This window comes from Colobus angolensis, unplaced genomic scaffold, assembly GCF_000951035.1.
Source record: "Colobus angolensis palliatus isolate OR3802 unplaced genomic scaffold, Cang.pa_1.0 Scaffold8, whole genome shotgun sequence".
In the NCBI taxonomy this organism is placed as follows: Eukaryota; Metazoa; Chordata; class Mammalia; order Primates; family Cercopithecidae; genus Colobus; species Colobus angolensis.
In genome coordinates this window covers 16,997,029-17,008,327 of record NW_012121820.1, presented here as the reverse complement: position 1 = coordinate 17,008,327, position 11,299 = coordinate 16,997,029, and the positions used below count along the sequence as shown (strand labels likewise).

General features: G+C 52.2%; 1 protein-coding gene across 2 annotated transcripts in view; it reads right to left on the bottom strand.

The window, feature by feature from the left end:
• SOGA1 (suppressor of glucose, autophagy associated 1) overlaps positions 1 to 11,299 on the bottom strand; it is a 95,536-nt gene that overhangs the window by 62,014 nt on the left and 22,223 nt on the right. For both annotated transcript variants that reach the window (XM_011929093.1, XM_011929094.1), the window contains exon 2: positions 9,678 to 9,902. In XM_011929093.1, coding sequence (XP_011784483.1) covers positions 9,678 to 9,902 — 225 coding nt within the window. The remainder of the gene's footprint in view (positions 1 to 9,677; positions 9,903 to 11,299) is intronic.

The following is an 11,299-nucleotide window of genomic DNA, read 5'->3' as shown; positions in this document are numbered from 1 at the left end:
GTGTCTGTATCACAGCACAGCCCCAGAAAGCTAGGAAGACCCTATTCTCAGGAATGCCTTTTCGTTTACCTGGGGCTTTTTTTTTTTTTTTTTGAGACAGGGTCTCACTATGTCTTTCAGGTTGGAGTGTTGTGGCGCAATGATGTCTCACTGCAGGCTTGAACTCCAGGGTTCAAGCAATCCTCTCACCTCAGCCTCCCGAATAGCTAGGACTACAGGTATGCATAACCACACTTGGCTAATTTTTGCATTTTTTTGTAGAAACGGGGTCTCAGCCGGGCATGGTGGCTCACAACTGTAATCCCAGCACTTTGGGAGGTCGAGGCAGGTGGATCACCTGAGGTCAGGAGTTCAAGGTCAGACTGGCCAACATGGTGAAACCCCATCTCTACTAAAAATACAAAACATTAGCCGGGCATGGTGGCAGGTGCCTGTAATCCCAGCACTTTGGGAGGCTGAAGCAGGAGAATTGCTTGAACCAGGGAGGCAGAGGCTGCAGTGAGCCGAAATCATGCCACTGCACTCCAGCCTGGGCAACAAGAGTAAAACTCTGTCTCTAAATAAATAAATAAAAAGAAACAGGGTGTCACTATGTGGTCCAGGAGAATCTTCAACTTCTGGCCTCAAGGGATCCTCCTGCCTCAGCCTCCTGAGTAGCTGAGATTATAGGCATTAGCTACCGTGCCTGGCTACCTGGGCTCTTCACACTTCCAAAGCCTCTCCCAGCCACCTCTTACCCAGTCCTCACAAAAGCCTGTAGGAGGGCCAGAAGCTTTTCTTAAAGGGAGAAGACTGAGGAGCCTGGTACAGTAGCTCACACCTGTAATCCCAACACTTTGAGGGGCTGGACACGGTAGCTCACACCTGTAATCCCACACTTTGAGAGGTCTGAGACAGGAGGATCGCTTGAGCCCAGGAATTCGAGATCTGCCTGGGGAACATAGCAAGACCCCACCTCTACAAAAAACCCAAAAGTTAGCTTGGCATGGTGGCACACACCTACAGGCCCAGCTACTCAGGAAGCCAAGATGGAAGAATCACTTGGGCCCTGGAGTTCAAGGTTGCAGTGAGCTATGATTGTGCCACTGCATTCTAGCCTGGGCAACAGAGTGAGACCCTATCACCTAAACACAAAACAAAACAGAGAGGGGATTAAGCTGCAGTGAAAACCCAGAGCAAGATGGGCCCCAGACCACTGAATCCCATCTCTGCCAGTGACCAGCCTGTAGTCCTGGGCAAGTCAATTTCCCTCTCTGCACCTCAGTCTCCTCAACTATAAAGTGAACACAGTAATAACAGGATCAAACTTACAAGCCTGACAGGATAATTGAACCAGCTACTGCACAAAAGCCTTGGCCTGGGGCCTGCACAGTGAGTTCTGGGTGACTGGTGGCTGCTGCTCCAAGGAGCTGAAGCCCAGAGAAGGACATGATGGCTGGAGGTCACAGTGTGACCCTGAGACCTGTATCTAGTTGTCTGGGATGTAGAACAGGCCCGAAATGACAAAGGGCAGGCAGATGTCCAAGTCATCCCTACAGAAAGAAGATAGAGGAGCTGCAATCTCTGATCCTGGTCCAGGACTCTGTAGCACCATTCCTGGCAGACACCCTCTGTTCTGTTCCCTGCTGGCTGGTTGAGGGAGGTCAGGAAAGGAGGCCTGCAGGGATGAGGATGGAAGGCTCTTCTGAGCTGGGAAATTGCAACCAGAATTCATCACTGTGTAGGCTGGGAACTACTGTTTGGTGAAGACTTACTGCATGCCAAACTCACCCATCTTCACCCCAATCTTACCCCCGTTTTACAAGGAAACTGGAGCTCAGAGCAGAAGTGACTCGCTCAGTGTCATGCAAAGCCAGTGTGGGCTGAGCTGGGCTGGAAGCCCCAGGGGTTTGGCTGAGGGGCCGGTATTGCCCAGGGTCTCCCAGAGGTGCCCGGGTTTCTCTAGCAGGAACTCCATGTGGGGCAGAGAGCCCAGCGCCCTGTGCCTGCTGGTCTCGGAAATGACTGTGGTGCCTCCTCCCTGCCGGAAGGGAAGAGGGCCCTCCCTGGCTCTGTCTTCTGCCTGGGCCCAAGCCCAGCTCGGCACAGACCCCTTGGCAGTGTATGAGGCAGGCCAGGAAAAACAACGACCGAAAGGAAACCAGGCATGGCCTCTCCCTCCCTCCACTGCCACTGCCTCTTTCTGCCCCTGAGGATCTCGTAGGACAGCCAGGAGCGGGACCATGAGGCTCCTCCCACAGCCTCTCTGGGCACCGGATCTTCCTCATCCGTAAGTGGGGAGAACAACCCCTCAGTATCAGAACAAGGGCTTTGCAGATGGGAAAACTAGATTCAAGCCCATTCCAGCATTTACTGGCTATGTGACCCAGTACAAGTTATTAAACATGGTCCCTGGTTTGGGGCTGGTTAGGTCACCCAGTAAGCCCCTGTCCTGATCAACTCTCCATTCACTCACTCACTCCTCACTCACTCATCCTGCTTAAGCACTTGAGGCAGGAGTGGTGGGGTACAGAGATCAAGGCCGCAGATGTACTTGGCCTCATTCACATCTATGTGTCCCAGCAGCAGCACAGTGTCAGGCACACACTAAGTGCCTAATAAATGCTTGTTGGATGAACAAATAAATCCAAGGGTCCAACAAGTGAAGAGAGAGGGAGATGAACAAGTGAATGACTGAATATACATGGGGAGTGGCACCTGCCCTCGCAGGGCTGAAGAGGCTGCCCTCCAATGCCAACTCCACCCACTGTCTGGGAAGGGCTGCACTCCTGGCTGGGGTGAGGGCTCCTCTCTCAAATGAGCTCCCATCTGGGCCAGCTCCTCTCCACCTGCGGGGATGCTGTGTCTCCACCATGTCCTCCACCTGGGGAGGCTACCAGTTCCCATCAAGAAGTCACAATCCATGTGGATTTCTGGATCCTCTGGGGTTCATGAACAACTCTATGAATTTCATCCCCTCCCATCCCCTCCATGATTCCCCAGTTCTCTTCTGCCCCATTCTCCTTGGAATCCCTTTCCTATTTACTCTCTTCCCCTGATGGCTGCTATATCAAAAGAAAGCACAGGCCGGGCACGGCGGCTCACGCCTGTAATCCCAACACTTTGGGAGGCTGAGACGGGAGAATTGCTCGAACCCAGGAGACGGAGGTTGCAGTGAGCCGAGATGGCGCCACTGCACTCCAGTCTGGGCAACAGAGCAAGACTTTGTCTCAGAAAAAGAAAAAAAACAAAAACAAAAAAAACACAACTCCAGGCAGCCAGACTAGGAGGCAGGGGCACTGTGGCCTGGCCTCGTCCCTGCTCCTCAGTGAGCCTCAGTGGTCCTGGGACCCCTCGGCCCTCCCTCACAATTGATTCACAGAATCAGTTAGCACATTCCTCGGGGGGGGGGTCACCACGTGCTTTTCATCCCATTGGGAAGCACTTTGATTACTGTCCCCATTCTGAGGCTCAGAAAGGAAAGGTCACTTCCCAAGGTCACACAGCTAGGAAGGCTATAGAACCAAGGTTTGAAATCGAGTGGGTCAACTCTAAAGTCTCACTCTCAACCTGATCCTGCCGTATAGGCCCAATGTGTGAAAACACATTACATTAACATCAACAATAAAAGTATTAATAATAAACCCCAACAGTGGGCTTACTATGTCAGGTGCTTGAAGGGCCCCACGTGTCTGTCTCATTTGATCCTGCCAGCTACCCTCAAGGTAGGCGGGTTGAGATGCTAAGGGAGGCACGGCAGCTGTGGCTTCCGGAAACCAGGGCAAATCCCCAAAGCACAAACAAATGCACTCAGCCATGAAGTCACTGTTTACAGCACTAGGGCCTGGCTCCTGCCAAGTGCAACTAGCAGCCTCCAGTCCCTGCTCCCCAGGCATCAGGCCCCTCGGCTCATGGGCCTCTGTCATCCTGATCCTCAGGGAGAGGGATGCGAGCTCTCACAAAGGAGCAGCCCCTGGCCGGGCATGGTGGCTGATGCCTGTAATTCCAATACTTTGGGAGGTCAAGGTAGGAGGACTGCTTGAGGCCAAGAGTTCAAGACCAGCCTGAGCAAAACAGGGAGACTCCCATCCCTATAAAATTTTTTTAAACAAGCAGGGCATGACGGTGTGTGCCTGTAGTATCAGCCACTTGGGAGGCTGAGGCAGGAGGATCCCTTGAGAGCCTTGAGACCCTTGAGGTCAAGGCTGCAGTGAGCTGTGATCAGCCACTGCACTGCAGCCTGGGTAACAAAGCGAGACTATGTTTCAAGAAAGAAAGAAACAAACAAAGAAACAAGGCCAGGCCAAACAAGGCAGGGCGTGGTGGCACTGCACTGCAGCCTGGGTAACAAAGCGAGACTATGTTTCAAGAAAGAAACAAACAAAGAAACAAGGCCGGGCCAAACAAGGCAGGGCGTGGTGGCTCATGCCTGTAATTCTGACCCTTCAGGAGGCCGAGGCCAGCGGATCACTTGTGGTCAGGAGTTCGAGACCAGACTGGCCAACACGGTGAAACCCCGTCTCTACTAAAAAAAGACAAAAATTAGCTGGGTATGGTGGCGTGCCTATAATCCCAGCTACTTGGAAGGCTGAGGCAGGAGAATTGTCTGAACCCGGGAGCTGGAAGTTGCAGTGAGTCGAGATCACACTACTGCACTCCAGCCTGGGTAACAGAGCAAGACTTCATCTCAAAAAAAGAAAAAAAGCAAGAGCATCCCCTGGCCAGGCAGCATTCTGGACTCCGTGTGGCTGAATCCTCCTACAAACCCCAGGAGGGTTGGAATGTCACTCCCACTCTACAGATGAGGAAACTGAAGCTCAAAGAAGGGAGGTAACCTGCACAGGTCACCTAGGAATTAAACCCAAAGCCAGAACATTTTCTCCAGCAACATCTGTATCTGAGGAAGGGGGTGTGCTCCTGGTGTGTCCTTGGCTTCCTACAGGAGTCACTTTAGATAAGAATTTAGATCCCAGATTCCCTGAACCTGAACTCCTTGTATCCAGTCTCAGTTCCTGAGGGGTCCTGGGAATCTGCATTGTGAACAAGCTCTCCTGGTGATTTTTATCCATCCAGGGAGGCTGAGATCCTGGCCTACCCTCGCCCCCAGACTACTAGTCTACTACTACTGCCAACCAGTCCTACTAGTCTACTACTACTGCTAGTCCTACTGATGTAAATATACACAGTAAGTATAAGTTCTTCTGAGCAATAAGAAAACCACAACCAGACCAGGCGCGGTGGCTCACACCTGTAATCCCAGCACTTTGGGATGCTGACGTGGGTAGATCACCTGAGGTCAGGAGTTAGAGACCAGCCTGGCCAACATAGGGAAACCCCATTTCTACTAAAAATACAAAAGCTGGACATGGTGGCACATGCCTGTAAACCCAGCTACTTGGGAGGCTAAGGTAGGAGAATTGCTGGAACCCAGGAGGCAGAGGTTGCAGTGAGCCAAGATCACACCACTGCACTCCAGCCTGGGTGACAGAGCGAGACCCTGTCTCAAAAAATAGAAAAAAGAAAAAAAAAAAAGAAAAAACAAAAAGAAAACCACAACCCAATACATGTTTATTTCCAGACCTAGTGTTCATTACTCTCTTCACTTGAATTATTTCATCCTCACAAAAAACTCTAGAGGGAGGGACTCATTTTATCTCCATTTTCCACACAAGGAAACAAGCTCACAGATGTGAAGGAACCTACCCAAGGCCACACAGCAAACAAGTGGCACAGGGGCTCTCCACCCCATGACCTCACCCTCCTCATGCTGGGCAAAGGCCCCACCGAGGTTCTGTAGGTCCTGTCAATGGCGAGGACCAGCACAGAGGGAGAGCCTGGGGGTTGGGGGGGGCACTGAGGCCTGTGGTTTTATTCATGACCCCCCACCCCCACCCCACCAATACTCCTCTGCTCCATAAAACCACTGGAGCTCAAAAGCCCTGAAGATTCAGCTGGTCAAAAGCCACATTTAACAGAAGGGGAAAATGAGGCACCAAGCTGTAGGGGCCAGTCAGGACATGGCCCAAGGAGCGGGCAGAGCAAATCGGGGGAGTCCAAGACGATGCCAGGGAAGGCAACATTCTGGTAACTTCCCAAAACCCCCAGAACAACCCCAGCACATGGGGCTCAGGGTGGTGACCAGAGGAGTCCATCCAGCTCAGGCCCCAGGCCGGCAGATGAGTTCAGCGCTCCAGCTGCAGGGTGGGGAGGGGAGGGAGGGAAGGAGCAAGAGGGATGCTGATTGGCTAATTCAAATCCCAACAGAAAGGGCCTCTCCTCTCCGCCCAGACTCCGGAGAGCCACACACCGGCTCCCTACACCAGCTCCCCACACCCTCCTCCCCGCCCCTGCCGCCGCCGCTGCTCTGGCCCCACCCACGGAGGCGCCGCAGCCCCACAGCTCGCTCCAGGTCCCAGCCTCTCCTCCGCCCCTTCCTCGTCTTTCTGAAGTCTGACATTTTTTTGTGTTCCTCCCAGAAATCCTCCACTATATAGGCCCAAACGCAGATTCCTCTGAGCTTCTCCAGCTATTCCCTCCCCCTCCCCACCTCCTCCCTCCTGCCTTCCCTCACCATCCCCCACCCCTCCCAACCCAGTGATTGGAATCTGAATATGCCCGGGAGCTGCCCTGTCAAGTAGAGGTACGCTTTGAACTTGGAAACTAACTCACTCTTTTTTTTTTCTTTTAGAGAGAGACAAGGTTTCGCTCTGTCTCACAGTCTGGAGTACAGTGGTGCGATCATAGCTCACTGCAAACTTTAACTCCAGGACTCAAGCAATCCTCTGGCCTTGGCCTCGCGAATAGCCGGGACTATAGGCACGTACCACCACACCCCGCTAATTTTTTTTTTTTTTTTTTTGAGACAGAGTTTCGCTCTGTCACCCAGGCTGGATTGCAATGTTGTGATATCAGCTCACTGCAACTTCGGCCTCCCTGGTTCAAGCGATTCATCTGCCTCAGCCTCCTGAGTAGCTGGGAGTACAGACCTATACCACCACACCCTGCTCATTTTGTATTTTTAGTAGAGCTGGGGTTTCACCATGTTGGCCAGACTGGTCTTAAACTCCTGGCTTCAGGTGATCCATCTGCCTTGGCCTGCCAAAGTGCTGGGATTACAGGTGTGAGCCACCACCCCCAGCCTCTGCTAGTTTTTTTATTTTTTGTAGAGACAGGATCTTGCTATGTTGCCCAGCCTGATTTCCAACTATTGGCCTCTAGCGATCCTCCCACTTCAGCCTCCCAAAGCGCTGGGATTCTGGGATTACAGGCATGAGCCTCCACCTCTGGCAGAGACATATCCATTGGTTGTCTCATGTGTAGAATAGCACTACAATCCCACTGTGCACCAATAAGACCACAGGAGGCGCCAGCGGCTTCCTGGAGCAGGCACTCCTGTTTACCTCCCCTGGCCCTGCTGGCCTCTGAAATCATGGCTCTCCCTGGTCCCTTAATGAAGGTTTTTCTTTTATATTCCACTGGAAAGGCTATAGGGCTTGAGTTTGCCAGTGTCTTCCAACAGAAGGGACTTCTCCCCAGGTGTGTGACCGACTCCCATCCTGCCACTCCCCTGGGTCCTCACAGGGGTCATCTTCTGCCACCTTCCTCTCTACCCCTTCCTGGCTCAGGCCCACTTCTCCCTTGGATCTTCGCTCAGAAGTCACCCCTGCAGGAAGCCTCCCTAGGACCCCATCCCAGCTCCTCCTGTCACTGGATCACACTGGGCTGAGTTCCGAGGGCAGGGGGCCGAGCCTGGGGACCCCGGAGTTCTCACCACCAGACCAGAGCTTCTGAAGACAGGAAGGGGGACATCCCACCTGCCAACCTCCCACCCACCCTTCCCCTGCTTCCTGAAGCAGACAGCAGTGAGGCCAAGCTGGAAGCTTGGGAGGCTGATGAGCCTGGGCTCTGCCACCAACACACTGAGCGCTCCTTGACTTTGGGCAGGTATTGCCTTTCTCTGAACCTCAGATTCCTCATCAAGAAAATGGAAATAATAATAATAGCTAACATTTCTGAGTCTTTATGCTGGCATTTTACCCACATTATTTCTTTTTTTTTGGGGGGGGGGAGACAGAGTCTCACTCTGTCACCCAGGCTGGAGTGCAGTGGTACGATCTCAGCTCAGTGAAACCTCCACCTCATGGGTTCGAGTGATTCTCCTGTCTCAGCCCGAGTAGCTGGGATTACAGGCAGGAACCACCACACTCGGTTAATCTGTGTATTTTTAGGAGGGATGGGGTTTCACCATGTTAGCCAGGCTGGTCTCGAACTCCTGATCTCAGGTGATCTGCCCACCTCAGCCTTCCAAACTGCTGGGATTACAGGCATGAGCCACTGTGCCCAGCCCACATTATTTCATTTAATCTTCATAGAACCCTGTGACATAGAGATTGCTGCAAACCTATTTTACGGATGAGGACACTGAAACAGGTGACTTTGCGCAAAATAATAAAGTTCAGATATATTGGAGCCAAGATTTAAACCAGGCTTGACCAACTCTAGGCCTTCACTACTTTTCTTTTTTTTTTTTTTTTGTTTTTTTTTGAGACCGAGTCTTTGTCACCCAGGCTGGAGTGCAGTGACACGATCTTGGCTCACTGCAAGCTCCGCTTCCCAGGTTCACACCATTCTCCTGCCTCAGCCTCCTGAGTAGCTGGGACTACATGTGCCTGCCACCATGCCCAGCTAATTTTTTGTATTTTTAGTAGAGATGGGGTTTCACTGTATTAGCCAGGATGGTCTTGAGGCCTTCACTACTTTTCATTAACATAATTAAGGAACCTCTGCCTGGTACCATGGCTCATCCTTGTAATCCCAGCACTTTGGGAGGCCAAGGCAGGAGGATCACTTGAGCCCAGGAGTTTGAGAACAGCCTGGGCAACATAATGAGACCCCATCTCTACAACATATAGAAAAATTAGCCAGGTGTGGTGGTGTGTGCCTGTAGTTCCAGCTACTCAGGAGGCTGAGGTTGGGGGATCCCCTGAGCCCAGGAGGTGGAGGCTACATTGAACTATGATCACATCACTGCCTGATGCCTAGGCAACAGAGCAAGACCTTGTCTCTGAAAAAACAAAGAAAAGAAACCTCCATGGAACTGTGCAGGGACAAACTGGAGCCTAGCACCAGGTGTGTGGTTGATAATAAATAGTAGCTTCTCAGCCGGGCGCAATGGCTCATGCCTGTAATCCCAGCACTTTGGGAGGCCAAGGCGGGTGGATCACCTGAGGTCAGGAGTTCGAGACCGGGCTGGCCAACATGGTGAAACCCTGTCTTTACCTAAAAATACAAAAATTAGCTGGGTGTGGTGGCAGGCGCCTGTAATCCTAGCTACTAGGGAGGCTGAGGCAAGAGAATTGCTTGAACCCAGGAGGCAGAAGTTGCAGTGAGCCAAGACCGCACCATTGCATTCCAGCCAGGGCAACAAGAGAGAAACTCTGTCTCAAAGGAAAAAAAAAAACAAAAAACCAGTAGCTGCTGCTAGTAGGAAGGATTCATATTATAATATCATTTTGGGGCACCCTTGATAGAAGCCCTGTGGATTCACCAGGAATTCCTACTTAGATGAGGAAACTGAGGCCCAGAGAGGCAGTAGAACTTGGCCACGGACACACGGAAGTGACATGCAAGGCCAACCTGGGCCTCACTTAGACTTGTGGTCCCATCCCAGCAACAAGGGCACCCAGGCCCAGGCTGACCTTGACATCCTGCTCCAGACCACGGATAAGCTCGCCGTCCACCTGGCCAGTCTGGGCGGCACGGAGACTGCGGCGCTCCGCTTTGCGCAGCCGGTATTGCAGGATGCGGCAGGTCTTGCTGGCCTGGTCCAGCTGCTGTCGCAGCTCCTGCAGCTGATACACGTCCTCCTCCATGTAGACGTCCCGCATCTCTAGCATCTCGGCCCGCAGCTCCTCAATCTCGTCCTGTGGAGGGAAGGAAGGGTCAGGTTACTGGGCCCACAGTAGCAGCTAGGTGGCCTGAGTGCTGACCACACCCAGTGTTGAACGAAGCACAGTGGGGGACCTGGATGTGGCAGGCTGAATGACAGACCTCCAAAGATGTCCATGTCCACATTCCCAGAATCTGTGAATGTTACTTTACGTGGCAAAAGGGACTTTGCAAATATGAGTAAATTAAGGATCCCAAGACGGGGAAACAGAAGCAGAGGCTGGAGTGAGATGCTCTGATGCTGGAGGAAGAGGCTGTGATGATGGAGAAAGGGGGTGCCTCTAGAAGGCAAGGAAAAGGATTTTGCTCTGGAGTCTTCCCAAAAAATGCAGTCCTGCCCAAACCTTGACACCTCCAGGATCAGAGGATAATAATCTGGTGTTCTTTTTTTTTGAGACGGAGTCTCACTCTGTTGCCCAGGCTGGAGTGTAATAGTGTGATCTCAGCTCACTGCAACCTCCTCCTCCCTACTTCAAGCGATTCTCCCTGCCTCAGCTTCCCAAGTAGTTAGGATTACAAGTGCCCACCACCACACCTAGCTGATTTTTTATATTTTTAGTGGAGATAGGGTTTCGCCACGTTGGCCAGGCTGGTCTTGAACTCCTGACCTCAAGCGATCTGCCTGCCTTGGCCTCCCAAAGTGCTGGGATTCATTACAGGTGTGAGCCACCGCGCCCAGCCTGGTGGTCTTTTAAGCCACTAAATTTGTAGTGATTTGTTACAGAAGCAACAGGAACACACTGGGGAAGCAGGAGATGCCATTTAAGAAACATGGATGAAGCCGGGCACGGTGGCTTATGCCTGTAATCCCAGCACTTTGGGAGGCCGAGGCAGGCAGATCGCAGATCATGAGGTCAGGAGATCGAGACCATCCTGACTAACACGATGAAACCCCGTCTCTACTAAAAATACAAAAAAATTGCTGGGCCTGGTGGCGGGCGCCTGTAGTCCCAGCTACTCAGGAGGCTGAAGCAGGAGAATGGCATGAATGCAGGAGGCAGAGCTTGCAGTGAGCCGAGATCGCGCCACTGCACCCCAGCCTGGGCAACAGAGCAAGACTCCATCTCAAAAAGAAAAAAGAAATATGGATGAGCATCAACTATGTAAGTACTAGGCCCTGTGCTAAGCGCAGGGGCAGGGAGGGACAGTGGGTCCAGCCCCTGCTATATATTCTGTATGGAGCCCCAAGTTTCACCAGAAAGATACACAGTAAACCAGCAAATAATAATAATAACAAAAAACACCTGGCTGGGCTCAGTGGCTCACACCTGTAATCTCAGCACTTTGGGAGGCCAAGGCGGGCAGATCATTTGAGGTCAGGAGTTTGAGACCAGCCTGGCCAACATGGTGAAACCCTGTCTCTACTAAAAAC